Source organism: Tachysurus fulvidraco, chromosome 5 (assembly GCF_022655615.1).
Source record: "Tachysurus fulvidraco isolate hzauxx_2018 chromosome 5, HZAU_PFXX_2.0, whole genome shotgun sequence".
Classification (NCBI taxonomy): Eukaryota; Metazoa; Chordata; class Actinopteri; order Siluriformes; family Bagridae; genus Tachysurus; species Tachysurus fulvidraco.
Genome location: NC_062522.1, coordinates 6,737,327 through 6,762,114, shown reverse-complemented (window position 1 = coordinate 6,762,114; position 24,788 = coordinate 6,737,327). Strand labels below are relative to the sequence as shown.

General features: G+C 39.3%; 1 protein-coding gene across 2 annotated transcripts in view; it reads right to left on the bottom strand.

The window, feature by feature from the left end:
- Positions 1–23,613, bottom strand: part of LOC113640721 (protocadherin-9) — a 248,476-nt gene extending 224,863 nt beyond the window's left edge. For both annotated transcript variants that reach the window (XM_027143330.2, XM_027143332.2), the window contains exons 1-2: positions 23,127–23,613; positions 19,455–22,602 (exon numbers count right to left, since the gene is read on the bottom strand). In XM_027143330.2, coding sequence (XP_026999131.1) covers positions 19,455–22,481 — 3,027 coding nt within the window. In that variant the 5' untranslated portion in view covers positions 22,482–22,602; positions 23,127–23,613. The remainder of the gene's footprint in view (positions 1–19,454; positions 22,603–23,126) is intronic.
- Between the last annotated feature and the right edge of the window lie 1,175 nt (positions 23,614–24,788).

The following is a 24,788-nucleotide window of genomic DNA, read 5'->3' as shown; positions in this document are numbered from 1 at the left end:
GAATAAATCACATGCTGCTGTATTCGGATTACACATAATGTCATTGCTGTTCAGATGAAACTCTTGTGGACTATAAGAATGATGACGCCTGAGGTGATCCAGCGAGCTAGCATGTTACCTTGAAATAATAATAATAATAATAATAATAAACACTGGCAGTGAAACTGACACAAATATCAACATTTACCTCAGATGTTTTGGGAACTTACTAAAGAAAAGACTAAACAAAAAATAAAGTAATTCCACTCAGCATTAACCGATTCCATTATATTGAGAAATCTCATGTCGCACCATGACTCATTAACTCATCCAGTGCTGCAAGAACCATTTGATTTTCAAACCCCACGGGAGCGGGCCGTTCGTCTGAATTTGCCTCTTGTAAGCAAAAAACATGGTCGTCAGAAATTCAGAAATTGCCATCCATGTGTCATGATATGTTATCCAGCGGCTGCCGCAGCAAAGCAGCGTGTATTCTTTTTTTTTTTTTTTCTAAATAGATAGATATCTGTCATGGTTATGCTGACATTGTCTAACATTTCAGTCATTTTGCTCATACTGTACAATATTTCAATTGTTGCTGTTTAATCTTATACACTATCTCAGGGACCTGCTGCTAAGAAACTGTGTTCATTCGAGTATTACTGCACACAATATTGTCTGAACTTACAGTATTTACATACAGTATTGACACCGTCTTTTGTGTACTGTCTTTTTTGTGTTTTGTGTATTGTCTTGTAACCTTTTGTCTGCACTGTCTTCTCTGTCTTGTAACCTTTTGTCTACACTGTCTTGTTTGTATTGTCCTCCACTGTCCTGTCTGTCTTGTCTTGCACTGTTTGCACCAGGTCACACAGATGCACTTTATGTATCGAGGACTAACTTACTAAGTCCTTATACTGTAGCTCTGTCTTTGTCTTATGTAGCACCTTGATCCTGGAGAAACGTTGTCTCATTTCACTGTGTACTGCAACAGCTATATACTGTATGGTTGAAATGACAATAAAAGCTTCTTGATTTGACTTGACTTGACTTGAATCTGGCACTGAACTACAGTACATTACACACCAACCCTAGGAAGTCACATGACTGTGTCATGTCACTGATCTCTCCCACCTGTTACATGTTACTCCTCATTAGTGACACTATTAAAGCTTTCTTAAATTCTGTGTTTCTTTATTAAGCATCTGTTGTCCTTGTCATGATTAATGTGTGTGTGTGTGTGTGTGTGTGTGTGTGTGTGTGTGTGTGTGTGCGCGTGCATGAGCGCTGCAGCCTCAGTTGCCTCGTGTTTATACTTTTTTTTATTTTAAGGTTTTACTTTTCACAGTTTGCACTTTTTATAATTGTCTCCTGCCAATTTCTCACTAAAGCCATTTCACTTGTACCTAAATTGATGTTTGTGAAATGATGAATACAATAAGACTTTTTATAGAATCTCTAGAAATGGTCATCAAGGCTGAATAGCACACAGCACCCTAGACATTGTACAGCGTTGAAAATAATGTCCTAATAACATCCAAAACACCTTGGGACTGTGCTTGAGACCACCTGCTAAGCAGTCCGCATAAATTGTGGTTTAAAAGCTGCTGTAAATCGACCATCCTTCCATTTTCACAAAAAGCTCATGACTAAAGTGGAAATTCATGCTCGGTAATGAAAAGATAAATGTGTTAATAAAGAAGACTCTTGTGCCAGAACACATAAAGGGTCTAGAGGGTATTAATAGGCAAAGGATGATTTGCCAATAGATCCCCAGTTGGTTTATTGCTGTATACAGAATAATATATGTTATGAAAGCCTGTAATTAAACCACATTTCATTTGTTTCTGGTCGATTGTGGCTTCTATACAATCACGATTAGTGTGAGAGATAAACAGGAAGATGATGCATGATTTCATGATGGATGATCAGAATCGGGGTTACAAAAGCAATGATTTATACCGTATATATTAATTTAAGAGACATTTTTTATTTAAAGTCTCTTAAAATTTAACTGACTAGATATATAGAGAGTTACAGGCCTTCAAGTATTTATGTTTTTTTCCCCTAGCCTTATGGAGTCAGTTTCCACAAATGTTTCTTTAAATCTTTAAAGTACATGGTGAAATCAAACCCGTTTCTGCTCTCTGAGATGTCCCAAGTTCTTGTTCACGATCATCTAAAATTTGAAGGTGTTTATGTTCAACCACTAAAATTCTGTGTAAGGTTAAAATACAGAAGGAAAAACACACGTCTCACGCTGAAAGCCAACAGACTCCTGACTCGTTTTATATCAGACTCGCAGCCAGAAAATCATTTGTTTATACCGATGAGTCGATTTCCGTTCCGCCAGCAGCACGGAACTCCATTGTACTGGTTAAAAGAGTTAAAGACCTAACATTGACAAGTTGAATGTACCAGGGTTTGAAATTACCGTACAGCCTTCCGATCATTAGATCTTTATCATAACCTCGGACTCGATTCTTGCTTTTTTTTAGGCTGTATTACATTTGCTGCTATAAGTAATATGAAAACAGCCGACGATATAAAATGAACAAGCGTACTAATTATAAGTATTATTATTAATATATTTTTTAGCCTTATGGGAGAAATCCGCAGCTCTTTTTAAACGACAAAATGATGCGCAAGACTCATAGAGGTTGCCATGTATAGTACTTCAAATGAAATACAGTATGTAATGAGTCACTCCACATTTCTCCACCTATTTTTGCACCGACTGCTAACATGTGGCACGATCCTCTATCAGAAGCATACGCATAAGTAAGTGAAGCTTGTTCTTACGTGTATGGCGTGTAAACTGTACTTTCAACCTAAAATGGTTTGTACCTATAAAACTCTGAAGGGTTTGTATACAGAATGTGATATAATACGGACGTGTTTCTGCGTTTAACCTTTTCCTATGTCTTTGTCTAAATCTGTCTCTTATTTAAATATACAGTATACATGCTGTATATAAGTTTAAATCAAATCGAGCTGACTTTAAAAAAAAAACAAACAAAAAAAAAACTGTTCGACACCGGCTGTGATATAGATATTTGTGTTTTATACCGAAATACTCTGCATTCCCATATTTTCCTGTTCTTTCAAAGTGGAAATGACTGCAAGATGAAAGTATATAAACAGATTTTGTACATAAAAAAGATTCTGAAAGTAACTGACTTTAAAATTCCTGGTATATATATATTTTTTTTCCAAATGCTGCAGAAAAAAAGTCCTAATTTCACCCTTACTTAGAGCTTCATACAGCAGTGTAAGATGAAGTGCCTGTGTGTGTGTGTGTGTGTGTGTGTGTGTGTGTGTGTGTGTGTGTGTGTGAGAGAGAGAGAGAGAGAGAGAGAGAGAGAGAGAGAGAGAGAGAGAGAGAGAGAGAGAGAGAGAGAGAGAGAGAGAGAGAGAGAGAGAGAGAGAGAGAGAGAGTCTGTGTGGGTGTGTTTGTGCTCAGGTAGAACTTGAAATCCAGCCACACACACACACTCAAGCAAAGACACACAGCTTCCAAACACACTTCACTGGAAATAAATAAAAGACGGAATCTTGAGTCAGCTACAAAGCAGGGTGCCATCTCTACGTTGTAGCGGGCTTCAACTCAGAGCCCCAAGGCAACACTACGGTAAAACCGATCACGCCCCCTCTCGCATCAATACACAATCAAAAAGCCCAGCAGCAGAACCCCAAAATCTGGATTTTCCTTCCAAATCTCGCACAGTTTTGCTCAGAGAGAAGAAAGAGAATTTGAGCCCTCGACTCGTCCGACTTATCAGGAATCAAAGTTTAGCTTTTGCCTTCCCCAGCAGGAACCAAAAAAAAAAAAAAATTGTACCCTATATGATTGATCGTTCCTTCAGTTGTAAAGGTTATCTCCTTCACTCGCTAATATATCATTTGTTGCTAAGCATTTCATTAATGTTTTTTTAAATGTTTTTTATTTGCTGGAGTGTTTTATCCAAACCGCCTGGGCAGAATCCAAACCCAGCACCAACTAGAGCAGTGAAGGTTCAAAGGTTTTGCTCATGTACCCTTTAAACTCAGAACCCTCCTGTACAGAAGCGGAACCGCTGAGCTAGCAATGTGCTGCGCTTCCTTAGCCGTATAACCTCGACTCGGGCATACAGTGTTGTGATTTTGGCATCTAATCATGAATCGTAGGTGGTTTTTGCAGTCCGTTTGCTCTCTGCGTGTCCATTTGTATTCATTCGCATGGTGTTAAAATGTTAAATATTTCTAAAGTAATAAGTCATTGATTTTATTTATGAAAACTTTATCTAACTATTCAAACTTCTGCTTTAGTACCTTTTAAGTGTGTAAGGAATCTTAAGCTTAGTCTGTAAAATTTTAACCCAATTAAAGGCATTGAGGATCCTGAGGCATCTACGGATGTACAAGCTCCAGTTCCGCTTTGCCAACTCCATGTGGTCTTTGAGGACAACGACCTCCTTATCAATACGCAATTATCGGACTCTGCAGTGTTTATAACAGTTTATAATCACACCCTCAGCCAAATGAGGATGATGTTCTCTTTTGAGTCTGGTTTTATTGGTGGAATTTTAATCAGATCTGTTTGTCTGTTTTTGGTTCGTTACAATAAACTTGTTCTGTATCTACATCCATGTCACAATAATGTTCCTCACATGTAGTTGAAAACTTAAAGTTACAGCTTTATAACTGAAGCGCTGGAACTAGAGACTCCTTCCAAAGAAGCTACATTTCTTTTTAAATCTGTTTATGTGAAGAATTTTCTGTGAATTAGTGGTTACTGTAAGAATAAAAAATAAATAAATAAAAAAATGACACCATATAAGAACAAGCACATTATGTTAAACCTTTCAGCTAGAAAGACAGTCAGGCTTGCTGCTATACAAAAAAAAAAAGCCCCAAATTGCCGCCTGCCCCTACCTACCCCTATGTCCATTTAAATACAACATAAATTTAAATCGAGTGTGTTATCCATAGTTACCCGGTTACACTTCATACTTCTCCTCCAGCTCAAATGGACAGACAGGATGTTGATGTGAAGTAATCCTACAGCTCTGACACCAGTTTTCCCGAGTCTCTCTCTCTCTCTCTCTGTGTCTTTCGATATCTCTGCTTCTCTCTGACTCTCTTTCCTGTCTCTCGTGCCCAGTAACACACTTTTCCCCCCAGGTGCAATAATGTCACACCCCATTAATCTGCTCAAACCCGGGGCCGTGATCCCGCACAGTCTGTCCGTACTAATCTCTTATTAATGTGCCAAATGAACCTGGAAAGAAAAGAACGACTCCCTAAGGCATGAGTGTACACTTACACCGCATCAAACACACACACACACACACACACACACTGCATCACTGCATGCATTAAGATGGCAAATTCATTAGAGCGGAAAATCAAATGGGAGATGATCACACTCAGTTGCACACACACACACACACACACACACACACTACTGTACTCGTGAGGTTTTACACACAGACACAGATGATACCGTAATTAAATCTCCCTAAAGGTAAAACTAATTTTAATCACTATGAAAAATAAAAGCATGTTTTTGCGCTTTTTATTTTTCCCCACACGTTCTATTTTTGAAATGGCAAAAATTTAAAAGGAAAATGTTCTCTTGTGCAAACACTGTGTGTGTGTGTGTGTGTGTGTGTGTGCGTATGTGTGTGTTATTGCATTTCAGTGAATTGTTACATCTTCTCCTGTAATAATGTAATAAAATATCCCTAAAGCTACATGAAACGTAACCTCTTATTCAGATTTTAGCAAAAAATCATTACACATATAAAAAAAAAGTAAATGCAATATAAACCTGAGGGGATTAGCTAAAAGGTTTTTTATAAGGTTAGAACATTTATGAGGGAAATGAAGTTACACACACACGAACAAGAACATTATGCATTACTGTAATGCTGAGGGTTTATACAGAGTAAAATTATACTGTAATACAATCTATATACTTTTACTAGTAGGGCACTGAAAAGAAAAATCCTGGGACAAAATAAAAACCGAAATTCAGGACATATTGGAATGAAAAGCAAAACTAAAAAAAACTGGAAACAAAATTCTAAAGTTTTTAAAATTTCAGCTGTAAGTGCATTGGTGGTAGACAAGTATCTGAACAACATGGTCCATCAGTGTACAAAATCCAGTCCACAACAGAAAAAGAACGTAATTGAATTATTTTATAATTATTTTATAATTTAACGCTAATTCTACTGTCAATTTTGAAGTTCCAGCTAGCATGGCATCTTTGCTTATGTTCCGTTGCTATATTCTTTATATTTCGTGTGGTGTATTCGAAAGAGTACAAATTTACATGGTAATGTTTCTAACACAAACCTTAGAGTAAACAGAATAATGTTTTTAGAATAATTTTCAGAATCATTATAATTAGCTCTCAAGTGACATTTTGTTGTTGGATAACTATTAAACATTTTTTTTTTAGCTGGTATCAAAATTTTTAACTGAGTCAAAACCAAAAAATTATATATTTTGGTGATTTTATTTTCCCGGATTTCAAAATCAATGACCATTTGTTTGACCGTTTGATTGCTTCAGATCCGAAAAAACAATTGCAGGATTCCAACACCATCTAAAATTAGCCACAAAGCGTTATCAACATGTTAGCTACATGCTAAAACACACTCACTTTCATTCTTGTTGCTATAGTAACACTAACGCTACTAGGACTGTAAGACATTTAACAAAGCTACAAAAAAGTTTCACATGAAAATATCAACTCATTGTTTGGTATCTCAGATATAAACACTCCTTTAAGTTAAAAGTTTCTTATGTTTTATTACATCTTAATCTTATTTTTTAAACTGTTTTTTATTAAAGGCGGCCACGATCGGAGGGAAAAGCCGCTAAGCCTATACATAAAAGTCTCTTAGCGCTAGTGCTGAGTGTAAAACAAACAGAAGTCCCTAATTGAGTGTGATATACATTTCAATCTTTTCTGATTAGATCATAGCTAAGAAATTATTCCAGTTAAATAAAGTTATCTATAACATTTCTCTGTTCACTAAACGTTTAAAAATAAACGTTTTTGGATTTGTTTTGTATCTAAACCTCGGTTTGAATTTCAACGAGGACATAAAGTCTTAAATATCGAGTGTTCCAAAACTTTCGACTGCTGGTGAACTTTTACTGCATGGTTATAATACGTTTTTTTTCTCTTGAATACGAGACTTTTTTTATTTATTTATTTTTATTTTTTTACAAATAAATGCATAAAATTGTGTCAGCGGCAGCATCCTCAATACACTCGAGTAATGAAGCAAAGGGAACAAATTGAATTTGGAAGTGATGCTTATTGCTGAGTGCAAACAGAAATTACACACTCGTTTATAAAGCCGCTTCAAGGGCTTAGGTTTCATTTCAGGGAGGTTATTTTTACAGACTCCAGTTCTCTCTGTCAAGTGTTTTTTTTTTTTCTACTATATATAACTATATTTGGAGAAAATTTTAACTCTCTAAGCATGCGCGTGCACACACACACACACACACACACACACACACACATAGCTGCTGAATTCCCATGGAGCCGTTTCCTCATTGCCCCTGACAGTAGCCTTTATCTGCTGCACATATGGTGCAGTTTTGTTTTCCACTTTACATAAGGCGCTTCAGTGAGCTGAACACACAAAATCATGTGACTTACAACTTGTTTTTGTTTCTCTTTCCTTCGCCTGTGAGAGCGAACTCATTATAAAACAATCCTAAATATATATATATATTTTTTTCCAACATGCAGCTTTATGAGCTCGGTTCAGTTTCGCTAATGAACATGAACAATCATTTATTAAACAAGAGCAAAATGAAAGTGTGTGTGTGTGTGTGTGTAAGAACCTTTGCATGAGCATTGCCATCACCTTAGTTTTCTGTGCTGTGGTCCAAATGCCACCTTGCTTCCTATTCCCTATACTGAAGGACACTATGCGATATGTCAATGACCGAATTAGCGCTGAGAAAATAGACACCGGATTCTAATATCCGCCTTCGGCTGAACGTAGACCAAAAATAGTTACCGGTCATTTATTAAAAAGCATTTGGATAAACATGTATTAAGTTTAAACATTCTTTTGACTTCATTTAACTATTGATAAACGCATGCACATCGTTCTGTACAACAATTCTTCATTTGCCAGATATCACAAACACAATTTCAATAGAAATGTCCATTTAAAAAAAAGTAAAAAAAAAACAAAAAACCTTAAAGCGCAAAATGAATATTAATGTCAGATTTGCATTCACATTTATGGCATTTGGCAGATGTCCTTATCCAGAGCGACTTAGATAAGAGCTTTGAAGTTTCACTGAGCAAATACATGGATACTGGCTCACTAGGTCACAGACTAAGAATACCATCAGTCTAAAAACTCTGCAAGGAGGAAATATAGCAAGCAAAGCAAAGAGTTAGTTTAAGTAAGGAATCGTGAGGTCTTTAGACATCATTTTTTTTACATTACATTATTCAGCAGATGCCCTTACCCAGAGCAACTAACATTTTTATCTCATTTTTTATACAACTGAGCAATCGAGGGTTAACGGCATTGCTCAGGGGCCCAGGAGTGGCAGCTTGGTGGACACAGGAATCGAACTCACAACCTTCCAAATGGTAGCCCAACACCTTAACCACTAGGCTACCACATCCCATTTGAACATAGCCGGTGACTAAGTTGTTCAGACATCTAGGTTAAGTCCATTCCACCACCCAGGAATCTTGAGACGTACCTTTCTTGTACACTAAGAGTTGGTGGGATGAACCGAGCAGTGCAAAAGGAGGAAGTGTGGAGTGTTAAATGTGGTAATTCAGTGGTTACAGTGTTGGACTACTGATTAGAAGGTTGTGACACTCCTGGGCTCCTGAGAAAGGCCCTTAGCCCTCAATTGCTCAGCTGTGTTACTGATAAATTGAGGTAGGTTGCTCTGAATAAGGGCTCCTGCCAAATCCAGTAAATAATAAGAGTTGCCACTGTAATGACATCAAAATAATCAGAGACTCGGTGTGACGAAACGGAGAAGAAGAGTTATAACTACATTAGAGTTCACTACCAGCCTAAACTTGACTTTAGTGTTCTTTCCTCTTTTACCACAGCAATGCACTAGGTACGGAACATTTATTTGTTAAATAACGACACAGCATATGTTTAAGCCGTTAACAAGTGCTGCTTAAGCGTTAATTTATTCATGGTCTAGCTTTCGGTAAAACTGCTTTTTGCTGAAAATGGGTCTGGACACGTTCACGCAAAGAAAACCTTTATTTCGTTCATTCTTTTTCTGAAGAGGAAAGGAAACCAGCGATGTTTTAATCATGTTCTTATTTTCACAGTCATTAATACGAGATGCAAAATGCTAATGCGACATTTCATTGTTGGTCTATTTGATCCTTTTTTTTTCCTCAGGCAGAATTTTCGGTTATTTTCTATTTACGTCGACAAACAAAATACCATTTTCTATGAAATTTCAGAGCCTTTCTAATGTGACATATTTATTTCCTTGCGCTCGCTCGCTTTCTTCACTAAAGAACTTTGCATAGTGTTTTGCTGAGTAAATCATCGATTAACGTTAGCGCAAAAATAAACGACCTAATTTTAGCTAATTGTTACGTGCAAATAAAACACTTAATTCTTGTTACTATGGTAAAACTGCAGCTACATGACAGATCGACTTAAATGGTAATATTCAAAACAACAAACTTCTGAGTTTAGTGTTACGATATAAAAAAAAAACTCATTTGGTATCTAAGAACAAAATAGATTTATTTTGATATTTATTCACTCCTAGTCTGGAGTGTGTAAATGGTTTATTATCATTTAGTCTCTTATCCACAGAATACAGAACAACAAGCAATGTGTTTTAATAATGATACTAATACGTCTCTAATTAGTATGTCCCTAGTTTCCTGTTATAAGTACTGATTTTGACCTTTGCCCGCTTTCCTCATTTGTGACCATAGACGCTTCTCATTAACTTCGCACGAATATCGCCAACAACTTCGGTTAAGATTTTTAAGAATAAGTGTTTATTAAGACAAATCTTCAAAAGTATCTGCACCTCGGTCCTGTTAGTAACTCCTGATCAAAATGTTGTGCATGAGACACACTTTTAGATATAGTATAGATATTTCAGAATAGAATGTTGTTATTGGGTAATTTCCTATTTTATAGATACTCCTCCTCTGTGACTTTATTAGCATCATGATAAGAATTATTGACATGCATTGGGAAAAAAACTGATGCAACTTGCTGTTTTTAGTCATCTAGCACATGTATCAATGCCCCTTCCCCAATTATTAAACATGTCCTGTGTTCTAACACAAAAAAAAACAAAAAAAAAACAACAGATGCTTATTTGATTCTCTAAGGCCACGTTCACACTGCAAGTCTTAATGCTCAGATATGATTTTTTTTGTTTGGCTGTTCACATTACCTTTTAAAATGTGGCCTATATCAGATACCAGTGTGAACTGTTTCGAACTGACCCGCATGCGCAAACAAACGATAAGAATGACGTCACACGCAGCACGCCGTTGCGCTAAAGTTGGCGAGGTTATGGAGGAAGTAAGAATTTTCACTTTTCTTTCTAAATGTTAGTGTAATGGCAGCACAGAGACGCGGTGTTTTGAAAATTTTCGAATGTCGAGGTCAACTTTTGATTATTTGATCCATTTTGTAGGCGTAGTCATGTCTGTGTGCGCACTCTGGCACATAATTGTAATGAATGTCGATGTAGATTGACGTAAAGGTCGCATTAAATCCGCCTTGGTTGTTCACACTGCGGCCACATTGGAAAAAAATCAGATGTGGGTCTGATTCAGGACCACATATGGAAGTGGTCTGAATTTGATTTGAAAAAATCAGATCTGGGCCAGATTTGAGTGTTCACACTACTCCTGAAGAAGTCTGACCTGGTCACTTGACCCCAAAAAAATCAGATTTGGGCCACTTTTACCTGCAGTGTGAACGGGGCTTAATACTTTGCTATTGGTGGTAGTGGTGGCTCAAGTGTTTAAGACTCTGGGTTGTTGATTGGAGGATTTGGGTTCAAGCCCCAGCACTACCAAGCTGCTACTTTTGGACCCTTGAGCAAGGCCCTTAACTCTCTATGCTACAGTACAGAGGTGCTGTATCATAGCTGACCCTGTGCTCTGACCCTAAAATCCAAAGTTGGGATATGTGAAGAAAGCATTTCACTGTGCTGTAATGTATATGTGACAAAATAAAGGATTCTTTTTCTATTGTATTTGTATATCGATGCTGGTACTTCGGCCCTGCTTCTTTCGCCGTTGGTCGAGTTTTCTCACTGAGAAGATCTAAACCAAACATTTGTATTCGAATTGTTTGCCAATATTTCAAACCTGCACTGTTAATATTTACTTAAAGACACGACAAAAGTTACACTTAAATGGTCATAAATCTAAAGACCGACTGAGACCCTAGTATTGAACCTTAAGTACCGACCACTACAAAAAGAACAATACACACAACGATCTGCTCGGTGAAAGCATGCCGTGTCGATGAATCTCCTCACACTCTTCGCATCTACCTAATGAGATCATGACATGCTCAGCCTAAACTCGTAAAGGGCATTAAGAGCTTTCTCCAGTTCAGCGCATTCTAACTGTAGATCTGATTAGTCCTTTACAGTGCAATAGGGAAGCGTGTTATAGGGAAGTACAGTAAGTCCTGAGGTGAAAGGCACTCATGAAATGAAAAGCCTGAGGTGATAAATCGTGCTCTAAAGCAACACTTACACACTCAGAGTGAAGACGACGAAGAAGGAAGGGAAAAAAAAAAAAAAGACACAGCAGTCTTGAAGTGTGTTGTAAAAATAACCTCTGAAATGAAACCTAAGCCCTCGGAGCGGCTTTATAAGCGAGTGTGTAATGTCTGTTTGCAGTCAGCGATGAGGAGTCGCTTCCAAATTCAATTTCCTGTCTTCGGTTTATTAATCGAGACTGTTGAGGAGCCCACGGCTCTACGCGTGTTCAGTTTAATCAATAACCTAAATGTTTCATACACTTCCTGAGTGCCTACTTAATGTGTCGCCGTTCTGGGCATCCATTAAAAATTGCCATGAGTATGTGTGTGGGTTTTGACGAGAGCTCGACCCGTTGGCTTATTAGGCACATAACGCTGCACTGTACAATACATTACTATTTGATAAGTCTGAATCACACTTGGACAGAAGATAAAGAGCTAAAGTTTTATGTAAACACATTCTGTTTTTAGTCAGTATATTTGTTCCTCAAAGCAGTTACTCAACAGTACTATTAGCCAGGAGGACTTTGTTAAGACATTGCGACCAGCAATGATCATTTTTTTAGGACTAAAGATTTGGTAAAGAATTAAGGACCATAAAACCAACAAAGTCAAATATGTGAGGACTAAAGATTATATAACAATGACATTTCTAACTAGAGACATATGTTGTGGGAACTAAAGATTATGGAGAGACTAAAGACAGTGAGTAGACTCTGTAGAGACAAGAACTAATTTTTATTTATTTATTTATTTGGGGAAATGATGACAAAGAATTTGTGGGGACCGAAGATCAAAACTATTGCTTCCATTGAATATGTTGTGGGGACCAAAGACATCAGGGTAAACGAATACAGCAAGGAGACTAAATATCTAGTAGCAAAACAAACAAACAAACAAACAAACAAACAAACAAACAAACAAACAAAAACATCAGGACTAAAGACTCTGTGAACAGTAATGAAGTGGACAATAAAGAATTTGAAGAGTAATGTATGAGAATGAAATAGATAAATTCATTCATGGATTAATAAAAGAAATGCCAGGTCCTCACAAGTCACTGTCGTGTTTAGTCTCCACAAATACAGTAATGTCTATCCTTTAGTTATAATACACAGATGTGTATACACAGTTATAATACACAGATGTGTGTGTGTGTGTGTGTGTGTGTGTGTGTGTGTGTGTGTGTGTGTGTGTGTGTGTGTGTGTGTGTGTGTGTGTTTGTCAGAAAAAGAATATGCAAAAGGTCCTTGAAAATCACATTGTGTCCCCACAAGTACAGTATACAGTTTTGTGTGTGTGTGTGTGTGTGTGTGTGTGTGTGTGTGTGTGTGTGTGTGTAGGAGTGTTTGTAGGTGAATTTCATTGTTGTTAATATCTTAGTAAAAAATGTCAGAAAAATCAGGCTATCACTGGGAAATGGGCAGAAAATGATTCATCATAATTCTTTGAGGCCAAGTTTTTAGTTTTTCCGGTATGAAACTGGGGCAGCAGAGTGTGTGTTCAGCAGCTCTGCAGTGCAGAAATATGTGTGTGTGTGTGTGTGTTTGTGTGTGTGTGTGTGTAAAACAGCAGTGTTAATTGGTGTGTATAGAGTACATGACAATGTAGTGATGAGCCTCAGGCTGCACTGACACACACACACACATACACACACACACACGATACAGATGCAAAAAAATACTGAGAAAAAAAGAAAAGACTTGAAAAAAATGAAAAAAAGAAGGAATTGGGGGAAAAAGAGCAAAAGAGTAAAAGGGAAAGCAGGAAGAAGAAAAAGGTAAGACAGAGGAATACCTTCTAAAGGAGAAGGGTTGAAAAAGAAGTCAAGGACAGGGACAGTGGTGGGAAGAAAGAACCGAGAAGATCAAGATGAGGGGAAAAGGATGAAAGGATAGAAAGAAAAAAGAGTATGTGGAATGATAGACAGAAAAAAACAAAAAAATTAAGGAGAAATCGAAAAGATTGAGGAAGGAGGAACGAAAGCGGATGTGAGGGAGTCGAGGAAAAAGGGGAGTGGAACAGATGATACATCGGAGAAAAGAGAAATGTGAGAAAGAAGAAAGAGAACACGAGATGGAGGAAGATGGAGAGAGCGTAGGCTGATGTAGTAGAAGAAAAGACGGGGTGATGGAGTGAGCAGTGGAGACAGGAAATGAGGAGTGAGAGCGAGAGAGAGGGGGATTGAGAGAGAAGAGTGTATGCTCTGACCTGCTGAACGGAGTGAACAGAGTCATTCACATTGAGTGCAGCTTCATCTCCCACTCCGACAGCCGTGTGTGTGTGTGTGTGTGTGTGTGTGTATGTGTGTGCACGTGCTACATCAAGCACTGAGTCATATGTAAAGGCATGCAGTGTGTGTTAAGGCCAGGAATTGAGCAATGAAGGTCACACTTACCACATAAACATTCAGACGATCCAATTTTTAACTCCTTTAAATATTTCGCTTTGAATATATTTGAATATGAATGAGCCTGTAATGTTACACAGCCACAACTACACACACCACAACACATTCTCCATTCTGATTCATCAGATTAGGGTCGATTCATTTTTTTAAAACAGAGACTCACAATACTGTATTTTCAACCCTAAAACGAATCAGTTTAAAATTAATGTGCTAACTACTGTATAGTACATAGCTAACCTACTATACCTGCTACTACCTATTACTGGTACCTTAAATATCTATTTAAATATAATTATAAATGGATCAAATGGATGACATGTCATTGTTCAATACATTTAACAATACACGTATAGGCCAATTGCTGTGGTAGAAGAAAAAGAAAAGGATTCAGGATGTGCGATTTCCACATCTGGGTGGAAACGGTAACGCCGCTTAATTTTAGGCCTTGATCAACTGTCCATAAAGCACTGTGTTTTTGTTCGGATATGAACAACAGAAATGTTAACAAAAGAATTGTGTTGCGCTCTAAAACAGAGATTTTATCAAGAAATAAAATCCTAATTTATCCAAAAATATCGAATAGTAGTTAAGCCATAGTAGTATTTGCTGCCACATTCTTCATACAGGGTTTTATACTAGACTGTTATAATTCATAATATATCTCACTCAGTCATTTTCTACCGCTTATCCGAACTACCTCGGGTCACGGGGAGCCTGTGCCTATCTCAGGCGTCATCGGGCATCGAGGCAGGATACACCCTGGACGGAGTGCCAACCCATCACAGGGCACACACACACACTCTCATTCACTTACACACTATGGACAATTTTCCAGAGATGCCAATCAACCTACCATGCATGTCTTTGGACCGGGGGAGGGAACCGGAGTACCCGGAGGAAACCCCAGAGGCACGGGGAGAACATGCAAACTCCACACACACAAGGTGGAGGCGGGAATCGAACCCCGATCCTGGAGGTGTGAGGCGAACGTGCCCCCCCAATTCATAATATATGAAGTAAATAAAAAAGTCTACAGTTAAGTGACCCTAGTCACCATCTCTCAGGGTAAGTGGTAGATATACAGCAAGACTCTTCTCTGTTCCGGCACCGAGGTGGTGAGACGAACTTCCCCTAGAGGTCCGAACAGCTGAGTCACCGACGGGTGAAGACCTACCTCTTATTGAAACACAGAGTTTTAGGTTGATAGTACCCTAAGTGTGAAACCTAGTGAACCAGTGTTAATGTATTCATCAATAGAGACCTCAAAGTCCATTTGTACATCTCTCTAGATCAGATCGTCTGCCAAATGCCGTAAATGCAAATGTAAATGCTTTCTAAACAACAACTAGCAAGAATGAATTTATACTGAACTGCAGAAATGCTTCGTGAGCAACCGCCTGAATGTATAAGCTCACTATCCATTTTCACCAACCATTCTGTCATCTCCATGTTTTTTTTTTTCCATTGTCTTCACAGGTCAGAGTTTATCTAGATAGTCGACATGAAGAAAAAGCAACAACTACTGTACCAAACTCGACACGATCCTTAATATCCCGATCTCTTTCTCCTAATTCTCCTAAAGTACTGTAGCTTTGTCTGTCAGATGAATGTACAGTGTCTCTGGTATCACTGTAGGAAACTAAACTATACACAGGTGTTGGTACCTTAGAACACAATACACCTTGCATACAGTATAAAATAATCTCTCTGTACACCTTGTCCGAGGCATTAGGAGACGAGTTGAGAGTCAGGCACACGACTCTAGCGAGTGGCTGTCGAGAACTGATAACTGTTATCAGTATTCTGTAAATGACATGCATTCATTCTTCATTCAGAATTGTTGTGTGTGTGTGTGTGTGTGTGTGTGTGTGTGTGTGTATATATATATAAAATCACAATAACAAGTGACACATGGGTCATTTAGCCAAACAGCCTAAGAATCGCATTTTTAGCCGACATGCATTAACAAGCTAAAAGAAGATATTGCATCAACGTACAATTTTAATCTAGAAATAGATTAAAAGAGTCAGAGATGATGTCTAAAGACATGAAGTAAACATTTTTGTTCTTTCCTAAATAAAGCCAGTGGTTGTCATGGACACTTCAAATGTATTATCACTACCATCACTGAATTACATTAGTAGGAATTAGCCTAGGGAAGTGACTTTTTGTGTTGTTCCCTAGATAATGTCTACATTATGGGCAGCTAATCTAAAAAGTCTTGAGTCTTAAGGCACAGCATGAGAAGTCTGAGACACTTCGCTTGCTCCTACTGAGAAAAAAAAAGACTAATATTGTACATTTTTTTTTTGGAATAAGAAGTATAATGTAAAGCAATTCTTCTATGAATCTGACAAGCATTTCTCTCGACCATGATGCTAATTTACATTGTTTGCCCATGCTACATTTAGGAACTAGCTTGCTAGTAAGAGGAGGGATCTTTCTCCATGCTACGAAACGCCATGCTACAGTTCCACACTAGATTAAAGAAATAAAAACGCTGATCGGTTTTCCTGAGCATCTGTGGAGAAGTTTTATTTTCATTCATTTTCTACCGCTTATCCGAACTACCACGGGGAGCCTGTGCCTATCTCAGGCGTCATCGGGCATCGAGGCAGGATACACCCTGGCCGGAGTGCCAACCCATCGCAGGGCACACACACACACACTCTCATTCACTCACACACTACAGACAATTTTCCAGAAATGCCAATCAACCTACCATGCATGTCTTTGGACCGAGAGAGGAAACCGGAGTACCCGGAGGAAACCCCCGAGGCACGGTGAGAACATGCAAACTCCACACACACAAGGCAGAGGCGGGAATCGAACCCCCGACCCTGGAGGTGTGAGGTGAACGTGCTAACCACTAAGCCACCGTGCTCGGAGTTTTATTTCATTACTTTAAAAGTTCTTAGAGTTACTACTGTCCGTTTTAGTCTGTATTTTTTAAATCTACAATGCTAAGTTAGCATTGTAGATTTAACTAGAGATTTGTTGATGTTATACCGTATTGTTGACCATGATTGATTCACACACGATAGATAAATTCAGAATAAACTTGATTTCAGGTTTACATTGGACTCAATTTGTGAGTCAAAGTGTTTACATTTTAAACAGAAAAATACAATTTATAGCAATAATTAAGTCCTCTCTCAGGTGCGCTGAACTGCTTGAACAATCAGTTCTGCATTAAACCAAGCGGCACTTATGGATCGTTCACTGTAATTGTAGTTTTTACACCCGGTGTATGCAGGAGCTCCTGGAAATAAACCTTAACGACAACCATCATATATGTAAGTAGGTATATAAAGAACCTTTTAGTGAGCTGGAAATTGGTGTCAGGACCGATTGCTTTGTAATACATGAATAATTATTTAATAAGAAAATACATTTTGATAGACACAAACACCAGGTGACATTACGGCAGCAATATAAATGTACCTTACAGTACAACATTATCTCACACTATAGCAGGTAAAGAGTGTGAATCGGTGTGTGTTTCTAGGAAAAACTTACTTCTACGGAGTACGCTTGGCTTCGGCGGGAGCTTCAGAGCACATTGTTGTCTATCCGGGGCTCTAAAATGCTATGGATTACGTGAGTGAAATACATACACAGACACACACAGACTACATATACATTCAAAGTGAGATTGATTTATTGTTTAATAAAAATGTGTTATCTATTTTTCTGTTAGTACATGATACGGTTTTGGGACGCTAACTAATAAATAAGACGGGCATCCCTTTGTGCTTATTTCACGCTTAAGGAAATTACTGCCAATTCCCTAGCCACTGACCCAAGTGTGTGTGTGTGTGTGTGTGTGTGTGTGTGTGTGTGTGTGTGTGTGTGTGTGTGTGTGTGTGTGTGTGTGTGCATCCTTTTGAGCAGTCAAGCCTTATCACTTACATCTGTGAATGCCATTATCAATCTGCCATGCATTCAGACCTTCGTTAGCCATGAGCAGCATACTGAGTTGAATACACTAACACACACACACACACACACACACACACACACACACACACACACACACACACACACACAGCCAAGAGACCTAGAGAGAGAGAGAGAGAGAGAGAGAGAGAGAGAGAGAGAGAGAGAGAGAGAGAATTGGGAGTTGGGGGCTCTGCTCCCCTCTTCCATCTCCTTTGACATCACACACACCCAAACACACACATACACACACACAGCATGTTGGCCCAAAGCCATGCCAAGTCTTATGAAGCAACAGTGCCACCTAAAGGTAAAGAAAAATCCCTCCTCCCTTTGTCCCTCCTTCATCTTTCCATCCGTTCCTCCCCTCCACCCAAGCTTCCTGTCAATCTCCTTCCATAACATGAGATTATTTGTGCTACATAACAAGCATCTCGTTCTAATGAGGCTTCAAAGAAACGGGATTAGATATGTTATTCGAGACTTATTAACAGCTAATCCACTTTGGACCGGATACGGTTCTACCTTAATTGCTTAGGTTAGTTTATGTGAATATTCATGAAGCTTTCCCATGACGAGTGTGTTTAGCGGTTTGCTTCATCGTGATGGGCCATGTAAATAAGTCTGTGCACAGTGCGAGGACTAACGGTACGAATAAAAAACGGATTCAAGCAAGCGAAGGAACACAGCTGCAGTTACTGAGCGGAACAGTTACGAGAAGGAAAAAAAAAGGGTAAAGGAAAAACATTACTCCAACAGGTTATACTTCTGATGAGAAATGTTTTCATTCAGCACTGAAGATCGAAAAGCACTGGATCACTTTATGGGGATTTTGTATCACTATATGTATTGGTGGTAAAATGAGTAGCCGGAGTAGACAGGCTAGAAAAAAATGTTTCTTTTACAAATTCGGAAAGCACTGTAATGTACGCATCACATAGATATCCATGTTTCCTTCAACTTACAGTAACTAACGAATTATCATTGCCTTTCATTGGACATATATATATATATAAAGTTTAATATAAAAAAATGTAAGCAAATAAATAATAATAAAAAAAACAAACAAACAAAAAAAACACACACACAAAAAAAAAAAAAAAACACATGAGGGAAGTTGACAAAATCCAGAATAACACTTTCTCCGAATCTAATCAAACACAAATCGCTTACATGTTGCTTTTTGGTACAAAGTAGATGTACACCTATTGGTGAGACTTTTTGGATTTTTTTTTTTCTATTTGTAGAAGATGCATGCATATCTGGTGACTTATAGCAATTGGGCTAGGACTGGCACTTCAGAACTGAATAGGGCGGCTATATGGACTACTTATAGACCAGTAAAAGTGTTCTTTTACCTGTCTGTTGTGTAAGGTCCCCCCTTTTGTCTTGAAGCCTCCTTGGGAGCTGCACTCCGAGGCACTGAAGTGATCAGAGCTAGTGGATGACCGTTTGGAAAGAGTGTCACATCCGCCGACGAAAGTGTTGTCCAGCGGCAGCTCCTGAACGACGTGATGCTTTTTCACCGAAACTGGAGTGTCGGCCTTGACGTGGAAAGCCGACTGGGGCGAGGCAGACTTGTAGTGCCTGGCTAAATCAGGGCTATTGGGCTTGAAAGTGGTGGTTGGTGTTGTGTTCCAGTCAAAACGTCCAATCCCGGGCTCCTCAAGCTCAGCTGGGATGCTGATGGTGCCGTTGATGGGTTCGTGCGCTGGATCGTCAGGTTTGTTCTCCTCAATGCTTACGAAGTTAAGCAGGGAGCTTTTGGGTGACTTCCTTTTCTTGCGCTTTTTCTTTTTGTTCTGCTTGTTTTCCTGATTGGGTGACATCCATTCAGCACCTTGTTTCTTCCTCTGAGCAGCTTTAAACTGCGAAACGTGACGGCAGCGGACCAGAACGGTGATGAAGATCACCACGATGACCACCATTGTGCCTGTGACGATGGCAATGATGGTTTTAAGATTGTCAACGTTCTGATAGGTTTCGCTACTTTCACCGATGTTCCTATCCAACGGCGTCTCCATCGTGCGCCGGATGAGGTCGTAGATAAAAGATGAATTCCCGACTGTGTCATTGATATAAAGGAAAACAAGAACTAGTGTGTGCAGAGACTTTGGATAGCCAAGGTCACTAATGTTGACCACCAGACGATGGAGGCCAATATCTGCAATCATGGGTTTCTCTTCTAAAGTAATGTTTCCCGTAACAGGATCAATCCTGAAAAGTCCTCTGCCATTACCACTAATGATGGTGTATTTTAATTCAGCGTTCATTCCTGTATCTCCATCCACAGCAAAAACCTCAGCGACTACAGATCCCGGAATGGCAGAAAGTGGTACCAGCTTGAAGGAAGTGTTTGATGGAGGGTAGATGACAATAGGTGGGTTGTCATTGACATCGATGACATTGATGGTCACCTTGGCAACCGATGAACACGGAGGACGACCACCGTCAACAGCCCTCACATCGAAGGTATAAGAACTTTGCTGCTCTCGGTCAAAGGAAACATTTGATTTGATAACTCCGGAGAAGGGATCGAGGATAAAGTTCTCGTTATCGTTGAGTATGGAGAGAGACACCTCTGCGTTTTCACCTGCATCTGCATCCGTGACTGTAATCACCCCTACAGTACTGTACTTTGGCAGGTTCTCAGACACAAAGAACTGAAAGTGATTGTGTGTGAACTTGGGGCTGTTGTCATTTTCGTCTAAAATTGTAACTATCACAGCCGCCTGGCTCTGCAAAGCCCGGGTGCCATTATCTCTTGCTGTGACTGTGAAGAGAAACCTATCTTGATCTTCTCTGTCAAACACCCTTGAGGCCGTCAGCACCCCGGTTTTGCGGTCCAAATCGAAGAAAGACGCGTTGGGTCCAAGCTGGTAGACAATTTCTGCATTCCTCCCGCTGTCTTCATCTGTAGCACTAATGGTGGTGAGGAAAAGGTCACGCTGGTTATTTTCCATGACTGACAGTTCGATTACAGGCTGGCTAAAAATGGGCGGATTGTCATTCTCATCCTCTAGCTTTACTTTGACCAATGCGGTCTGATTCAGGCTAGGCTTACCAGAGTCCGAAGCCACAATTTTGAAGATGTACTCCTTGGTCCCTTCATAATCCAACAATGCTGAGGTTTCCAATAAATATTGGTTGTCGTAGACTGCTTTGAGGTGAAATGGCACGTCCTTTTCAATAAAGCAGATCACCTTGCCGTTGACATCCGTGTCCTTATCGGAGACGGTGATAAGAGCTATTTTAGTGTTAATGGGGTCTTTTTCAGACAGCATTACAGTGCCGTTAGTCGGACTGATAATGTATCTCAGGTCTATATTCGGAGCATTATCATTCACATCAGTCACATTGATCGTTACAGTTGCTCTTGCTGGACTGGAGCTTCCATCACTTGCTAAAACTGACAGCTTATGAATTGCAGTCTCTTCCCTATCGAGTGGCCTCTGCACTGTTATAAGTCCAGTCGTAGCGTTTAGCGCAAAGAGTCTCCGTGTGGATGGAGATACTTGGGTACCAAACATATATTTGATTTCTGCATTGGACCCGACGTCTGCATCCGTAGCCTGCAGCTGTACAACAGAAGTCCCAACTGGAGAGCTTTCAGGAATGTGAACCTCTATCTGACTTTCTTTGAAAACCGGACGATTGTCATTGACATCAGTTACCGTCACCTGAAGAATAGCAGTGCTGGACTTCTGTGGATTCCCACCATCCTCCACTTTGATTTTCATAACATAGGTGTCTTTTTGCTCCCGGTCCAGATTTTGTTGGACAATCAGCTGTGGCCACTTCTCTCCTTCCTGTGTCTCAACAATATCCAAGCCAAAAGTACTCTGTCCGTTCACGAGTTCATATTTGTGGACGCTGTTGGGTCCCGTGTCGGGATCAGTAGCAGAGGGAATGGCAAAGCGGCTGTTGATGAGAGTGTTTTCAGGAATGGAAATGTTAATCACAGGGGAAGGAAACATCGGAGCATTGTCATTGGTGTCCTTCACGATGATCTTGATTTTGATTAATCTGAAGTAGTCGTTTGGCAGGATGACCACTTCAATTTCAAATGAGCACTCTGTATCCTCGAACGATGGACCAGGACAGAGTTTTTCGCGGTCAATACGGTTCGAAGTGGTAAAAATCTCTCCCGTGTTGCTTATTACTCTCAGTAATGGGTTGTCCCCGGCTTTCGAGACCAGACGGTAAACCAGATTGTTGCTGGCAGTGTTCATATGGGAGATGTTCAAATCCTTTGGTATATTTCCAATAAGTACGTTCTCTTGCAGCTCCTCACGGATTGAGTAAATTAGCTCTTGGGCGATGGCTGGATCCAGCCACAGGCAAGCAACAAAGGTTGCCAATAAGTAAAAATCCTTTAAATCCATGACAGCACTTCAACCGTCTTCCCTCTGCTTTATTTCAAACAGTTATCCTCATTGCAATGTGGTCAGAGTCATGCGTTCAGGGAAATGTTTCTTTTCCCATAAGGAGCAGTGGAGCATGAGCCTAAAAATAAACATTACAATACAGGTTTGATCAATCAGCTCTATTAAAGGAAGCTATATCAACTCATTTACTGCATTTATTTTGTAGTGCGTATTTGTACTGTACACTGTATGTACTCACTAAATCATTTAACAGTTCAGACTTTCTAAGCAAAGAAAAAAGAGAGCACAGGAAACGAGTCTCTCTGGGAATTAATTACTCCTAATCAGCAAATTGCATGCATATCTCTATCATTAAAGCAACATCCATTGTGTTATCCTGTTATATTTGGTGTTCAGCCTATGACACAGAGTAATGCAATTCATCTTGGCTTCGTCTTTCAAGGACCTTTCGCAGAATTTGCACTAAATGCCCGTGAACATGCGAGGGCTAATTCTTCCGTCACGCATGATTAAAAACAAATAAACAAATAAGCAAAACAAACAAACAAAAAACACTGAAACATCAATGCATCGTAAAACATGCAATATTTAAGCTTGGATATTAAAGTCGGCCGCTTGAAAAAAATTAAAGCATTGCCTTACCCTGGTATATGCTTGCGCGCGCGCGCGTGTGTATGCGTGTGTGTGTGTGTTAGTGACTCTTGAGGTCGTGCATAGTGAGTGAAAAAATCCTCTTGATTCGCTTGAGCTCCGACATTAAAGCCCTCCAGTACTAGTTATGAGCAGCAGGTCCGGAAACTGTTCGCCCAGAAAAAAAATTGAGGAAAAAATAACAATTAAGAAAAAAAATAATAAAATCCATGCATCATAAAATTGAGGCTTTTAGAAGCACCTGTTTTGCACATACGCGCAGAGGCATCCCATATTTTATCCCAGCACGGAAGAGTCAAGTTCAACGATGCATATAAATAAATGCATTAGCTCCCAGATTTCTTATTGTCTTTATTATTATTTTGTAATGTTGTGGGGGGAAAAAAAAGAAATAAGGCAAATCCAGCGGCAGTGGCGTCCCCGGCAGCGCGCACGGCTGTGCGCTTCGGAGAGCGCAGTGAGACAGACGCGGCTCCTTCCTCCTGCACAGGACTGGAATTTCTGCCTCTAAACTTAGAGTTATGCTCTAGAGAAGGCGTGGTTTTACACCCAAGCCACACCCCGGGACAGCCTATTGGCGCACGGACGCACGCAGAAGCCGAACTACAGGATGATTGGGTGGAATCGGTGTCACTACAGATAGAAGGATGAAACGGAGACATAGATGCTGCAAGGATGCAGCACTAAAACTTCCAGAGCTCGCGCTTCATTCATTATACATTCATTAAACCCGTCTCAGTTTTTATTTATTTATTTATTTATTTTGCAATAAATATACACGTAGAACATTTCCAATGAAATTATTTGGACTTGTGCAAATAATACGCATATATAAAAAAAGTCATTTGTTGATCTGCTGCATGAATAATACATGCAAACCTACTCGTGCTTTCATATCTCTCAGGATTAAACATAAACATAAAGCCTATTTTGTAACACAGTGAAATGAAATGCAGAGTAGTGTGTGTGTGTGCGTGTGTGTACGTGCGTGTGTGTGCGTGTGTGTGAGTGTGTGTGTGCACGGCTTGTTGCTATACTAGATGTGAGGTTGATTCACCGGTCAACAGCGTCCCCTACAGGAGGAAATGTCTTGTCTCTGCGTCTCACTGCTTCCTCTGTATCCATACAAACACGTGCCAAGGTTTATTCTAAGGCGCGCGCTTTATCTTCACTAAACGTGTAATGATGAGCAGAATCAGCTGAAATACACACTTAAATGTGCAGAGCAAGGTGCTAGAGATGCTATTAGTGGAAAGCTATATAATAATGCAGGGAAATGTGCCACTGCAATCTTTAATTTAAACTGAACAAATCTTCACTGTCGTGTCTTTATTTCTATTGATTGAAACATTTTGAATTGATTTTATAATTAAATTGTTGAACAAGGTTTAAAAATTATTGATTGAATCGAATGAATGAATTCATTTTCTAAATTAACAAATCTTACTTTGTTCGCTTTTGCTTTTTAATGGACATACAGATTCTGGTCACAAACCTCTTCTTCTCAAACCCAACCACTGACTGTATTTTACTTACATTTCAAGTTTAACATCTGATCAAGTTCCTCAATTTGAGAGTTTGTGGCAATTTTTAATGTTTGTCAGTGTAGCTGAGTCAGTTGTCTATGTGCTTTAAATATAGCATATATAAGAC